General features: G+C 35.9%; 1 protein-coding gene across 3 annotated transcripts in view; it reads right to left on the bottom strand.

Moving 5' to 3' along the window:
• The window catches only part of ZNF638 (zinc finger protein 638), a 163,088-nt gene that overhangs the window by 35,834 nt on the left and 111,265 nt on the right, over positions 1-15,989 (bottom strand). For 2 of the 3 annotated variants that reach the window (XM_053586928.1, XM_053586930.1), the window contains exons 9-16: positions 11,244-11,302; positions 10,719-10,771; positions 7,005-7,055; positions 4,284-4,355; positions 3,390-3,476; positions 2,744-2,812; positions 2,337-2,377; positions 138-269 (exon numbers count right to left, since the gene is read on the bottom strand). In XM_053586928.1, coding sequence (XP_053442903.1) covers positions 138-269; positions 2,337-2,377; positions 2,744-2,812; positions 3,390-3,476; positions 4,284-4,355; positions 7,005-7,055; positions 10,719-10,771; positions 11,244-11,302 — 564 coding nt within the window. The remainder of the gene's footprint in view (positions 1-137; positions 270-2,336; positions 2,378-2,743; positions 2,813-3,389; positions 3,477-4,283; positions 4,356-7,004; positions 7,056-10,718; positions 10,772-11,243; positions 11,303-15,989) is intronic. The other variant, XM_053586929.1, reaches the window with a different exon arrangement.

Genomic DNA, 15,989 nt, shown 5'->3' with positions numbered 1-15,989 from the left:
TTTTAAAAGATCTCTTAGTTTAAAACAGTTTAACTCCTTTACATGCTGGTTTTAAACCCTTTATTTCTAATTTTGTAAATTTAATGTTTTTCAAATTGTGCTTGCAGAAAATAAAAACAGCTATTATTAACTCTTACCTTTTTATGAGATGATAAAATCAAAATATCTTTTAAAGCACCAAATGGCTTTGCTAAATTACAAACTTCTTCTATAGAATATCCTTTATTAGGCAAATTAGAAATAAGTACCACACGCATTTCCTCTGTTTCCTTCAAAACAAATTTAAAAAACTGACATTAAAATTTCTTTAACTGCTTTTATATTTACTTAAGTTTATACTGCACATCATATGTTATGTTAATACTTATATGCATTTAATACTAAGGAAAGTCTGATAAATGCAGGAGGCTGGACTAAACCTCAAAAATGAAACAAAACAAAAGTTTGCAAATTTATATTGTCAAGTGCACAGAATAATCTCATTTGTACCATCTATCACCTAGACCAGGTCTGTTGGGCTTTTTTTACCCATTGTTTTTGGGGCGATGGGGGTGGGAGGGGGTGGAGGGGAGGTATTTGAGATGGGGTCTTACTCTGCCAGCCAGGCTAGAGTACAAAGACATGATCATAGCTCACTACAACCTCAAAATCCTGGGCTGGAGCAATCATCTTGTTTTGGCTTCCTCAGAAGTGGAGACTACAGGTGTACCACCACCATGCCCAGCAAAATTTTCTATTATACTTTTTGTAGAGATGGGGTCTTGCCCTTGCTCAAGCTGTTCTCAAACTCCTGGTCTCAAGTGATACTCCTACATTGACCTTCCAAAGTGGTAGGATTACAGGTGTGAGCCATTATGGTTGGCCTCACCCATTGTTTTGAAACACAAGTTCACTTGTCTCAGTCTATAACTCCTTCCTTTCATGTTCTGTAAAAAATGTCCTTGCCTTGAGATGCTAACATCCCTAACAAATCAGTGTGTACCTTTTTATATTTCTGTATAGACAATCACTTGTAGGCAATATAAAAAACTCCCACAGGATCCTTAGCCCACACCCCAAACCCCAATGCTAAGTGCTCTGTTTTCTGTTATCCCTTCTCTCAGATCAATTTTATTCTTCAAGATGCCTGTTTTTCTTTTTGTATATGTTAAGGAAATTCCTAAAGAAGTGGTACAGTAAACTTAGCAATTTTGACTTTTATAAAGAAAAGGCAGAAAGTTGTAATTTTCATAAACTAGTTGAGAGTGATTTTAACCATGTCAAGTGTGTTCATAAATGGTTCCTTCTAAAGTACTTTATGTGAATCTAATATAGTCACAATTGATTCTTTAAAACTGCAGTCCCTAACCCCCAGGGGCCATGGACCAGTACTGTTTCTTATCCTGTTAGAAGCTAGGCCTGCAAAGCTGTGTACCATGGAAAATTGTCTCCATGAAGCCTAGGAACCAGGCCACACAGCAGGATGCCAGCCCACCACCCACCCATCCGTGGAAAAATGGTCTTTCACGAAACCAGTCCCTGGTTCCCAAAAGGTTGGCGACTGCTATTTTAAAATATTCTTCCTAAATAAGACATTACTTAAAACTACTTGAATGGATCTAACAGACAAAATAAACTTATGCTTAGGACCTCAAAATCTAAAACAGTAAAATCTAAATTAACAAAAACCAGGACATTGTACCCCATGATTGCATTAATGTACACAGCTATGATTTAATAAAAGAGAATAAAAATAAAATCTAAATTAACAAAGTTTTTTTTTTTTTAAGAGGCATAGTCTCACTTTATTGCCCTCAGTACAATGCAGTGGCATCACAGCTCACAGCAACCTCCAACTCCTGATCTTAGGTGATTCTCTTGCCTCAGCCTCTCAAGTAGCTGGGACTAAAATGCCCAAAATGCCCAGCTACTTTTTGTTGTTGCAGTTTGGCCAGGGCTGGGTTTGAAAATTAACAAAGTTTTAATATACTCATAGTAACAGATATAACCACAGGAAAACAATATATTAAGTGAAACTTTCTGTCCTTTATCCATTGGTTCTAACTTGACAAACTGTTGTTTACCCAAAAGCCATCTGGCTTAACATCATGCACTCAGTGAAAAGTTAATCTTCAAAAACATACATTTATTGAAAATCTGTTCCTAAATTTTTGTTGACGTACTCTGCAACTTAAGGGTTTCGATTGAAATCTATTTAAAAAGTCACAAATGACTAGGAATTTTCACCAGGCCAAACACTGTAAAAATTTTTTATCAGTGTTTAATAATAATAATAATAATAAAAATTGACAAAATTACTTAAGCTTGAAAGAAACAAATAAAACATAAAAACTGACCTTGCTTACTGGTTCACTTTCTGTAGTCTCCAATGCAGCGTCTTAATAAAATAAAAATTCATGCAAAGATTTTATTCACAAGATCTCACTTCATTCAATAGCTACATGAAAATGTATATACCTCACAAGGTACTAGAGAGTAAGTAGGAAATAGCTATGAAGGTGATGGTGGCCTTTAAATAATACATTTAGTTTTATCCCTTCTGAGAGCAAAATTTTAGAATAATCAAGAGATGGAGGAAGATATGAATCATAACATTCTTAATCTCACTTTGGTACAACACCATTATCAAAATATATATGTGTCAGAGAGACAGGTAATTTAGCAAGTATCTCTTTTCCTAAAATTTTACTTTTCCTTCTACATTTAAACATACAAGAACAAAACAGAATTTCTATTGACCTACCTGAAACAGTTTCTTTAGCACTGTTTTCAATGATTTTGGCTTCCATACTGGTCTTTATATCTGAGTTTTCTGCATGAAACAGTCCAATATAATAGTCTAAGAAAACACTAATGCAATTAAACTAATGACTCTAAATAGGAACTTAAGCTAGTTTGTTTTTGTCATTTCTTTTTTTTTAGTGTCTTATTTTGTCACCCTCAGTAGAGTGCTGTGGCATCACAGCTCATAGCAACCTCAAACTCTTGGGCTCAAGTGATCCTCTTGCCTCAACTTCCCAAGTAGCTGTGACTACAGGTGACTATGCCAGATATTTTTAGAGACGGGGGTCTCGTTCTTGCTCTGGCTGGTCTCAAACTCCTGAGCTCAAGTGATCCATCTGCCTGGGCCTCCCAGAGTGCTAGGATTACAAGCATGAGCCACAGCGCCCAGCCCTTGTTTTGGTCATTTCAAGTCTCTTTAAACTGACTTGACAGAAGTTGATCCTCATAAATTTCTCTTTGAAAAGCAAAACACAATAATCCCTCTGAGGATTTAAATTTTTTTTTTACTTAAAAGACTTAAAAGCAAAATTTCAAAACATAATATAAATGTACACCAAGAAGATCTAAAAAAAATAAAGCACTGAATGACAGCATTTCAAGCTTACCTGGTAAAGTCACAGGTTTACTGGGGTCTTTGGTTTTTACACTCCCAGTCTTTTTAGCTTCTAAAGACTTCTTTCCACCAGATTTTGCTTTTAAAAGTAGAATTGAATCATTATTCTAAGGTTTGTTCAATCATTTAACATGTTTCATACTCATGTATTAGGAAGTTAGTTTGACTTTATTATAGAAGTAGTTCTTTTCCATATATTCTTTTTTCTATTTAAAGACTTGTTTCCCAGTGAGATTAAAAGCAAATTTAGGCTGAGATACCATTTTCTGGTAATGGCCTTAAAGGAACAAGTTTAACCCTTACATAGCAGAAACACATCATAGTAACACAAAAAAAATCCAATTTTGCAATTTCTCCAAAGTTTTCTAAAATTAATCTATTGGAAAAGATATTACTAAAAAAAAATCTAGCTAGCTTCAATATGCTATATTTATTCCAAATACAGCCCATTTCTTTTTGAAGAAAACACATTCTAACATGGAAAGAAGTACTCTTTTAAAAACTAACAAACATCACAGGAATTATATAAGCTGAATGAAGATGGCAACGTAAAGTGACAGCTCTCAAAAATAGAGAAAACAGAATAAACAATTCATGGGGAAAAATGACAGATCACAGAGTAGCCTGTGATTATAAAGCTGTCAAATGTATAAATAGCCGTATACTTATATATGTGTATATATATTGTAGTTGTGATTATACACATGCACAAAACAAGTAACTGCAATGGCAGACACTGTCAAAGGCTAAAGTAGCAACAAATAAATTCTATTACATGCTAAAAATTATTATATGAATTTAAAACTTGCTTTTGATGCTACATTTATTACATTATTTAGGGAAGAATTAGAATATACATAAAATCTCTATCCCACAAAGGTCTTACCTGTTTTGATTGAAGCCTTATTCCCTTTTGCAGCTACAGTTACCACAGATTTTACAGAACTTGCTGATTTCCCTAAATCACAAAAGCTGTAGTCAAAACTGGTTTGTGTAACTAGGATCAATAATCCCCCAAGTCCCCACAAGGTAAGAATAGAACAGACAATATCTTATTCAAAACATAAACTGCTATTAGCTTTGGGGGAACAGGCCATTTTCTTTTCTTTTTTTGAGATATGTTGCCCTTAACAGAGTGCTGTGGCGTCACAGCTCACAGCAACCTCAAACTCGTGGGTTGAAGCAACCTTCTGGCCTCAACCTCCAGAGTAGCTGGGACTATAGGCGATCACAACACCTGGCTATTTTTAAAGACGGGGACTTGCTCTTGCTTAGGCTGATCTTGGACACCTGAGCTCAAGAAATCCACCTACCTTGGCCTCCCAGAATGCTAGAATTACAGGTGTGAGCCACTCTGCCCAGCTGGAACAGGCCATTTTTCCAAACTTAGCAATGTCAATTATTCCTTCAGGAAGGCAAATATCACTAAAGTAAGATTTACCTTCCTGCTGGTGGACAGGTTGAACATCCCTAATCCAAAAATCTAAACTCTGAAATGCTCCAAAATCTGAAGCTTTTTGACACCTACAGGATGACACAAGTAGAAAATTCTACACATACGTTTGTTTCATGCATAAAATTATTTAAATTATGTAAAATCACCTTCTGGCAATCTGTATGAAGAAATATATACAAAAAATAAATAAATTTCAGGCTCGGCACCCATAGCACAGTGGTTACAGCACCAGCCACGTACACCGAGGGTGGCGGGTTCAAACCTGACCTGGGCCAGCTGAACAACTGCAACCAAAAAATAGCTGGGTGTTGTGGCAGGCACCTGTAGTCCCAGCTACTTCGAAGGCTAAGGCAAGAGAATCACTTAAGACCAAGAGTTGGAGGTTGCTGTAAGCTGTGACACCACGGCACTCTACCAAGGGTGATATAGTGAGACTTTGTCTCAAAAATAAATAAACAAATAAATTTCATGTTTAGAGGTGGGTCCCACTCCCGAGTGTTTCATTATGTATATGTATAAGCAAATAGGTCAGGTCACATAAAGACTGCTTTGATCTGTTCCTAATTATACAGCACTGTTTAAATTGCCCTGACCATTCGTTGTACCTACACATCTATTGCTTGTTTTCCAAGATGATGTTGCTTATAATGATTATGATCAAAAGTGTTGCACCCAGAAGCTAAGGCGCTAAAGAAACCTGAGGCCTTCCTGGGTCCTTATGCACAGGCTTTAACTAAATCTAAATTTTATTAACAGAGCTTTTCCTTAAAAGGAGTAAAGCTGAGAAAGATGAAGCTTTTCTTGTTCCCTTTGGTGCTTAAAAAAAAAAAAGATCTTGAAATCAGAAGGCCAAGGAGCAGGCACTGTGGCTCATGCCTGTAATCCTAACGCTCTGAGAGGCCAGGGCAGGTGGATTGAGCTCAAGAGTTCAAGATCAGCCTGAGCAAAAGCGAGACCCCATCTCTAAAAATAGCCAAGAATTGTAGCAGGCACCTGTAGACCCAGCTACTTAGGAGGATGAGGCAAGAAGATCATTTGAGCCCAAGAGTTTTAGGTTGCTGTGAGCTATGACGCCACAGCACCTGAGGGTAACAAAGTAAGACTCTGTCTTCAAAAAGAAAAAAGGAAAAAAAGAAATCAGAATGCCAGAGGGAATTCCCTACCCTTTTCATTCAGATAGTAACAGGAGATTTTATTCTGAAAATTAGGATTTATAACAACTAAGGTGAAAGATCTAAGTTGAATTCCAAGTTAAATCAAGAAACCTCGAGACATTAACATACTTCTATGCACATTTCCCCATAAGGGTGGTGACTACCACAGCTCACCTTCTCCGACCCTCAGTGAGCCTTTAATGTATTTCTTTCAGAATCCCTTATTGTTATCACAAGTCAATTCATCACTTTATTACTTCCATTTAGGTATACAGGACTTCAGAAAAAATAGCCAGTGTTAATTTGCAACAGTAAAGATGTGGTTAACAAATTTAGTATCCATTCCACCAAATCTGCTTTGTCTCCTATACTATCAAAGTAGTATCAAAATGTTTGCTAAATAAATGTAGTTTCAAGACAAGTTTCACAGCCACCCATGTCACCCTCAGATAACTGTTTCTATGAAACTACTATATGAAGATACTGGATCTGCCACTAACAATGGTATTTGCCAATTTAAGGCAGCTTCCTTTCTTTTTTAACATTGATTCCTATCTGTTTAAAGAGATGTCTTGAATTAACTAGCATTTACCAGAAATGATAGGAAAAGGAAAAGGGAGGATTATGTTAGGAGAAAGTGAAAAAGAAAAATAATAATTACTTAAAAACTCACTATAGTCCACAACAATAGTGACTAAGGACATGTCATTCCATGCTAAGGAACATGTCTGCTTTCTGGACTGTACTGTGTGGAGAGAAAACCTCAATAAAAGAGAAAAATATATCTGATATTCTCCAGTTAAATACCCTTATTTATGTAACTGCTATAAGATCATTAGCTACTAAATCTCATTTCTTAAAACTGCTAGATGACTATTAATCTCAAAGATTGGTATAAATTTAATACAGACCATGTTACATGAAATCCAAGACTACTGCTACACACTGCTTAGATAATTTAAACTTAATATGTCTAAAACGTTAATCAAAACTATACCTGTGGGTTTGTTTACTTTGGGTGTAGATATCTTGGCTTGTCCAGTTTTGGCTAAAATAACAAGAAAAACATTTCAGTATTACATAATAATAATAATACTTAGATTTAGTTAAGAGCTAACCTGGCAATAATTTTGAAAGAACCCTGCAAGAAACATCCCTATACTCATCTTTGTATGTCCAATGAATTATTACTAGTGCAAAGAAATTTGTAGACATGGACTTGAGGTGTCTAAAGGAACATGAATTTAAATTTTAACAATTAACACTGAACTGTCCTACAAAAAGAATGTACCAATTAATTTCCCCATCAATAGTACATGAGAGTGGGGTTTCCCCATTGCCACACAAATGTAGTCAAAAGAAAAAAAAATTATCTGGATAAAAAATTATCTCCCCAATGTGACATGAAAACTGGTATGATCGAGTTTTTGTTTAAGGTAAAGTTGTATCAATCTTCAAATTAATCTCTACTTCTTTGTCTATAATCTGCCTATTTATACAATTTTCCAATATATCTGCTGGGTTATTGAGGCTTTTATTAGAGCTCTTCAGATATTAAGAAAATTACTCTAGATGACATAGGTTAACAATTTTTTAAAAAGTTATGCAAAATACTTAAAACAAAAATACTTTATGTAGTCCGATGTCTTTCTGATTGGGAAGGACTTCTCACCCTATAATTATAAAAAAAATTCTCTATATGTTTTTAAAATATTATTACCATCTCATGTTATCACATTAAATCTTTAATCCAAATACAATTTATTGCTACATAAGTGCTTTATTTTTATCAAAAGTAAAAAAGTGGCTAGTCAATGTATGTACTATTCATGTACATAAATTGTGCATGTACTATGTATATGATTATACCTATTACTGTGTTCCATATGTACTAGGAAATAGCTCTGGGGCAGCACCTGTGGCTCAGTATGAGTCGTGCGCCAGCCCCATATACCAAGGGTGGCAGGTTCAAACCCGGCCCTGGCCAAATTGCAACAAAAAAATAGCCAGGTGATGTGGTGGGCGCCTGTAGTCCCAGCTACTTGGGGGGCTGAGGCAAGAGAATCACATAAGCCCAAGAGTTGGAGGTTGCTGTGAGCTGTGATGCCAAGGCACGCTACCAAGGGCAACAAAGTGAAACTCTCTTTAAAAAAAAGGAAATAGCTCTGGACTCTCTTCTGTCCTACTGACCTTTTGTCTATTTATGAAAACACTTTGTTATCTTTTAACTTTCTAATAAACTTTAATATCTATTAGAGATAATTTGTTCTAATTATTCTTCTTTTCAGAATTTTCCCATCTGTTAATTATTTATTTCTATGATGCTCCCATTTCTATTAATTATTTAATTAGTAATGGGTAAGAGCGCTAAAGTTTCCCTTTATTACCAAATTATGCTTTTACCTCCTCCCAGTACTTCATTTGTGCTTATAATAAAAATTATCTTTAAAACTGTCTCAATTGGGCGGCGCCTGTGGCTCAAAGGGATAGGGCACCAGTCCCATATGCTGGAGGTGGTTGGGTTCAAACCCAGCCTCGGCCAAAAACCACAAAAAAAAAAAAAAAAAAAAAAACTGTCTCAATTAACTTTTCCTACCATTTTTCAATCTGATAGAGTTGACCTGAAAGAGATATACACCCATGTCTTTCTCAAGTCATAATTACAGGTTCCTTTTTTCTACTTTTATATTGGAAGGAGGAAGTACTTAGCTTAAACCACTTCTCTCTATACTCATTACTTTTATTATGTTAAAACTACAGGTTAAAAACTACAGATATTTCTAAAATTTAGACCTTAAACTTTACAAATTTCCCAAGCATCCCACTTTCAATGACATAATTGGCTGACTAAAGAATATCTTCAACAGCTATCTTGATCACTGAAATTTGGCAATGTTGAAATCTAAGGTCATGGTTTTTCCCAAATTCAAAGGAAATACCATGTCTAAATATTTCAATTATAATCAATAACAATACCTCACTCTTTTTTTTTTGAGACAGAGCCTCAAGTTGCCGCCCTGGGTAGAGTGTCATGGCATCACAGCTCACAGCAACCTCCAACTCCTGGGCTCAAGCAATTTGCCTGCCTCCACCTCCCAAATAGCTGGGACTAAAGGCGCCCGCCACAACGCCCAGCTATTTTTTGGCTGCAGCCATCATTGTTGTTTGGCAGGCCCATGCTGGATTCAAACCTGCCAGCTCAGATGTATGTGGCTGGCGCCTTAGCCGCTTGAGCACAGGCACCGAGCCAATACCACACTCTTGTAAGTAAAATCCACCCAGTTTGAAAACTTGAAATTTAAATAAAATTGCTTTTATTTTTTTTATCTAAAAAATTCCAAATAAAATTCAAAATTCCCTGGTTAATTTAAATTAACCAGGTACTAATTACATGTATCCCATAGCAAATCCCAACTTTGTTTTCTCAGTAAGATTTTCAATCTCTTCAAATCTGTATGAGAATCCTAACAACTAGTGAGTGGTTCCGTATTCGCTACAGCAATTTCTCAGAGTTTGTACTAATTATTACAAGGTGTAATACAGAAGAAATAGAATGTACGTTAGCCTAGCTTAGGAAACAGAAGATTTTACAAAGCTAAATACACTTGTTTCCTGTAGGGTCTTATGAGATCAACATGTTTTGTGTATTGTATAACTGTATTTGACCCAAAACATCTTCCAGGAATCAGTCTTTCACACAACACATTCTGGGAAATGTTATTATTAGGGTCAAATTCAAAAACTTCCCACCATGGCCCTTCAAGCCTGCTAGAGTGATTGTCTAATTTTGTTACTTTTCCTATGTCATGTCCCTACCTGAAGTAATATTCTGCCCCTGTGTATTATCTGTTTAAATTACTTAATTTAAAATCTTAGTCAAAATACACTGCCTCACAGAAAGCATCCATACTATCTCCAGTAACTTTCAATAATTATATACTCTATTCAACTAAATATTATATGTAAATAAGATATTCTATAAAATCCAACTTTTACCTGCCAGAACTTAATACCTAAACCCTTATCCTATTCTAAATAAAAATCCAAAACACATTATATACTTGTCTTCCCATAAAGAACATACAAAACACAATTTAACTTTCTGAATCTATTTTATATCTGCTTTATTTCAGCTTTTTTATCTTGTCCTTCACTGTCAAGCTATTTATTCTTCCTAGTTTCATGAGTGCGTTTTGACAGTAACTCCCTTCTTTCCACCCTTTTAGTCCACAATGAACTGAGAAAAAAACGATAACCCATTTTAAAATTGCATGTGAAATTCATTTACCTGGATTTATAATAAAAACTTGAAGTATTTTCCTGGGCATAAAGAAATGACTTTTAGCACCTGAGTATGATAACATTAATCTATTTCTGGTTAATCACTTTTAACTTACTTTTTGCCTCTCAGCTAACTTTCAAAATCAAAGGGGACCAGGTAAAGAATCTTAAAATAACTTTCTTCATATTTTCTCTTGTGGGTTTATCAGGAGGGGATGGATGGAGGTATTGCAAAACTAATGCAAACATGTAAAAAACAGCTATTAAATGTGGAACTATGATAGGCAACTTACATATATTATTTTATAGTGGTTGTATTTATTCCAGAAGAAATTCCATAATTACATAGCACTAAATATTAACCCCCTACAAGAAGTATCTAGTAAACTGACAAGACACACTCATTTGAGTATTAAAAGTAATAACTTACCAGTAGAAGTTGAAGTAACAGTTTCAACAGTCTTTGAAGCTTCTCCATCTTTTCTGTTCAAAAGAGGAAAAAAATCAGCAGCAACTTAGAAATTCTAAGTTCTATAAAGTTCTAAAAACATAATGTTCAAATCTAAAAAAGTTTCAAATAATTTAACTGGAAGGTTGCCTCATTTAAACTGTAATTATGGTGCTAAAATTTTTTTAAATTTCTTCTTTTTTTTTTTTTTTGACAGATTTTCACTTTGTCACCCTGGGTGGAATGCTGTGGCTCACAGCAATCTCAAACTCCTGGAACTACAGGCATCCACCACAACGCTTGGCTATTTTTAGAGAAGGGGTCTTGCTGTTGCCCAGGCTAACAATAATAAGGATTTCCTTATTAAGTCGACCTATATGCTCAGACAACCCACCCACTCGGCCTCCCAGAGTGGATTACAGGCATGAGCACCCCGGCCCCCCAAATTAAAACCTCTTACTTCATGTGTAAATTCATTCTTATGTATGAAATCATGAAATCACTTACTTTAAAGTAGACACAGATACTTTCTTTGAGTACGATGTCTTTTTCTTTACCTCTCTGTTCTATAAAAGAAAAATATTTTGAATAATGAAGAATTTAATTTTCTCCAAGTGTAAAAAGCAACTTAAAAAATACAGAAAAGCATAAGAGAATCCAAGAACAAAAAACATCTAAAATCTTCCAATTCTAATAGATGATTATTACCCTTTCTATTTATATAAACACATTTTTCTCAATTTATGATCACACACCAGTACAATTTTACATCCCATCTTTTACCACTCATCTATATTTATCTTATTAAGTACAGCAGTTCCTCTTCAACCATTGGGAACAATACATTACAAGGTTCCCCCAGTGGACACCTGAAACCATGCATAGTACTGAACCCTATGCATACTACGTTTTTTCCTGTATGTTTCATTTCTAAGTTAGACCCAATTAAGAGATCAATAATAAGTAAAAATAGAACAATTAAGACACCATACTGTTATATAAAAGCTATATGAATATGGTCTCTCAAAATTACTGTATTGTAAAACTTAGCAACCTCAGCACAGAATTTTATTTTTTTCTTTCCTTATTAAGTCGAGAACTTTCACTTTTCACTCAAAGGAAGTACTTTATGACATTTCTTTGGCTATCTTAAGTTGCCAGCTTCAAAATAGGGTTGCTTAAACACACACATTCAATACTGAGACAGTGGATCTGATAACAGAGATGGCTAATAAGTGACTAAATAGGTGGGTAGTGTATAAAGCATGAATATGCTAGGCAAGAGATGAGTCAAATCCTAGCTAAAATTGATCCTTAAATATGAGATTTCATCATATTATTCAGAAGAGTACAAAATTTAAAACTTAGGTTTATTTTTGAAATTTTCTATTTAATATTTCCGAACTATAATTGACTACGGGTAACTAAAACCATGGAAAGCAAAACCTTATGTGACATTTCAGATGTCTAGCTGTTATCAGCCTAGTCCAATCTACCACCATCTTTTGCTTTGATTACTACAATAGCCTAATAATGATCTCTCTGAATCTGTCTTTGCCTTATACCCCACTCACACTCTATTTGCACCTTGAAAACAGATTGAAGTTGCCATTCCTCAACTTAAAACCTTTCATCAGATTGTGTGAAACAGCCAGTACTTACAAAGGCCCATAAGGTTTTTACATCCTATATTCCACCTACCTACCATCTCAAACCACCATTTTCTCCTCAAAGAAACCACACAGGTGTGGATCTCAAGGACACTGCACAGGCATTAGATCTCAAAGTCTTTTGCCATTACTGTTCCTTCTATCTGAAGTGGTATTAAGTCAAATAACGGCTTGCTTACTTACCTTCTTCGGCTGTTCAAATACCCCTTTTTACATTCAGACCATCCCCAACTACCTTTTGAAAGTTGCAGTTCCTGGTTCCCCAACAAGGGCACTTCTCTTTTCTTCATATTTTTCACCATAGCACTTGTTGCCAATGGACTTCTTACATACATATTTAACTTCTTTGGGGTCTTTCTCTAAAGCTAAAACTCTATGAAACCAGGAATTCTGTTTTCTGTTCTTTTTGGGACTTTAAACTATATGGGACTTTATCCCAACACCTCAGTGACTTAGAAGAGATTTATCTTCGTATTTTTCATGCTAACTATTACCTTTAATTTTAAAAGAACTTTGAAATTATTGATTTCCTATGTCTAAGTTACAAGTTAAAAATTTATCCTTTCTTTATGGGGGCAAGACATGATTGCAAGAGGGACTTTACCTAACAATTGCAATCAGTGTAACCTGGCTTATTGTACCCTCAACGAATCCCCAACAATAAAAAAAAAAAAAATTTATCCTTTAACCCCTGACTATATGCCAATATTTGATAATACATTTTTGATCAAAATTATCTTTTTTTGTAATTACAAGTGACATTTAAAAAATTTGTTCTTTTAGGTGGCACCTATGGCTCAAGGAGTAGGGGGCCAGCCCCATATACCAGGGGTGGCAGGCCACAGCCAAAACTGCAAAAAATAAAATTTTGTTCTTTTATAATAATAGGACATTTTAGATTTTACTGTTTAAATTGTTTTACTGCTCATTACCAACACTTTATATCATAAAATCTCCATTTATTCAGTTCTTTATTTTGTATCAATGTTTCTGAAAACATTAAGTATTTTCTAAGCCCATGCATATGTAAGAATGCTGCTCTAGGGCGGCGCCTGTGGCTAAGTGAGTAGGGCGCCGGCCCCATATGCCGAGGGTGGCGGGTTCAAACCCAGCCCCGGCCAAACTGCAACAAAAAAATAGCCGGGCATTGTGGCGGGCGCCTGTAGTCCCAGCTGCTTGAGAGGCTGAGGCAAGAGAATCGCGTAAGCCCAAGAGTTAGAGGTTGCTGTGAGCCGTGTGACGCCACGGCACTCTACTGGAGGGCGGTACAGTGAGACTCTATGTCTCTACAAAAAAAAAAAAAAAAAGAATGCTGCTCTAACACACACATTAACATTCCACCTGAAATGGATGTACTGAACTACAACGAGTCACAATTTTTTCCCCATGCAACCCTGAGAATGTATTGATCTATTTCTTTGTGGAGTTGCACTGGTTCTCCCTGGATCGCTCACTACAGGTTCCTCTTCATAACAATTAAATTCAAAATCTTCACCAATAAGTCATGTCCTTTTTCAGAAATTCCAGTTATGTACAAATTGGGTCACCTGGTTGTATCTACCATGCCTTTCCTCTTTCATCATTTTGGTTCTTTAACCTTTACTAATGCCTGTAAAATAGACTATAAGCTTCAAGAAAAGGTAAATAGATCTGTTTACTTACCACTGAATCTTACATAGATAATATGATGCCCGACACAAGAGATGCTTAACTATTAGGAAATAGTTTTATAATTAAAATGCAATTAAATTCTCATCTGAATTACATCTTTTTGGTTTTACCTCCTTTTTAATTCATTAGATTTTCTAAATGCTCAAATGTTTACTGTTTCCCAGCATTATTTTTCATTTTCCTTTAGTCTTACTGGATTTTAGTTGACTGGTTGCTCTAGTTCAGGGGTCCTTAAACTACGATCCGCGGGCCACATGCGGCAGTGAGATTGTATTTGTTCCCGTTTTGTTTTTTTACTTCAAAATAAGATATGTGCAGCGTGCACAGGAATTTGTTCAGTTTTTTTTTTTTTAAAACTATAGTCCGGCCCTCCAACGGTCTGAGGGACAGTGAACTGGCCCTCTGTTTAAAAAGTTTGAGGACCTCTGCTCTAGTTTTACATATAAGAGAAGCTTGCTAAAAACAATGAATTGAAATTGTAAGGTTTCTGTTTTTTCAGAGTTAAGCTACAGCAATATTTTACAGCTGCAAGGGTTTTGTTTATTGAATAATCTGATAATGCTCTATTCCAGAGCAAGAGCTCCTGCTCTTTCTCATGCCTATAATCCTAGTACTCTGGGAGGCCAAGGAGGGTGTACTCCCTGAACTCAGGAGTTTGAAACCAGCCTGAGCAAGAGCAAGACTCCATCTCTAGAAAATAGCTGGGCAGGCTGGGTGTGGCAGTTCATCTGAGCTCATGACTTCTAGACCCGTGAGAGCTAGAGCAAGACCCCAACTCTAAAAATAGCCAGGCATTGTGGTGGGCGCCTTTGGTCCCCACTACTTGGGAGGCTGAGCCCAAGGGTTAAGAGTTTGCTATGAGCTATGACACTACGGCACTCTATCAGGGGTGACAGAGTGACACTCTGTTTCAACAACAACAAAAAAAGCCAGGCATTCTGGAAGGTGCCTGTAGTCCCAGCTCCTTGGGAGGTAGAGACAAAGAAGTTTATTGGAGCCCAAGAGAGTTTGAAGCTGCCATAGCACAGCATTAGACCAAGGCCAACAAAGTGAGACTCTTTGTCATTAAAAAAAAAAAAAATTTCTTTTTGAGTATGGGCTTATGGTTATTTCTCTAGAAAAAAAGAATGTTTACTTATCAGATTATTGGTAGTGGTAGGAGAGGGAGTAGCTCAAAAAGTTAATAATCATTCCTAAGGATTCGAATCTATGCTGGCTTGTTACTAAAGACAAGGTGATCCAGTTTCTGTGAGATGTGCAAACCCACATTAACACAGAAATATAGGAAACTTTTACCTTTTCTGTAATAATAATTTATTGATTTCAAGAAGAAAATGTTACATGAATCACAGCCAGAGTTAGAGGTAGTCCTAACACAAAACTTCATGGGTGGGCAGATAAATTTTTTCTTGGTTTTCACAATCCATCCCAAAAAGCAAAATCTAAACCAAAAAAGCTACAGCACAACTCTATTTTTCCCCTACTTTGGGGTTCCAGCCAATTTTCCACTTACTATGGTAACAGGATAAAAAGATTGCCCACATACTTCCAATCTGAAAAAGGCACAACCAGAGTTCTGCTGTGGATCCCCTCTAGTGAATCCCTAGCTTTGCTACTTTATCACAAAAGAGATGAGTCATCAGTTAGCCTTCTCAGCCTCCTTCATTGCACCATCATCCAAACCATACTTAGTTGAAGAATATATATTTTTTAATAGGTAGATGACATGTTTCTAGCTTCTAGGGCTGGTATTTTCCCTTATTCATTACTATGACAATGATGATAGTAAATATAGTTGGGCTTGTAGATTTATGTTACCAACTTCATCAAAAACTTATTTAAGATAGGCTCAGCGCTCATAGCACAGTGGTTACAGAACCAGCCACATACACGGAGGGTGGTGGATTCAATC

This window comes from Nycticebus coucang, chromosome 4 (genome assembly GCF_027406575.1).
Source record: "Nycticebus coucang isolate mNycCou1 chromosome 4, mNycCou1.pri, whole genome shotgun sequence".
In the NCBI taxonomy this organism is placed as follows: domain Eukaryota; kingdom Metazoa; phylum Chordata; class Mammalia; order Primates; family Lorisidae; genus Nycticebus; species Nycticebus coucang.
This window is presented reverse-complemented; position numbering and strand designations above follow the sequence as displayed.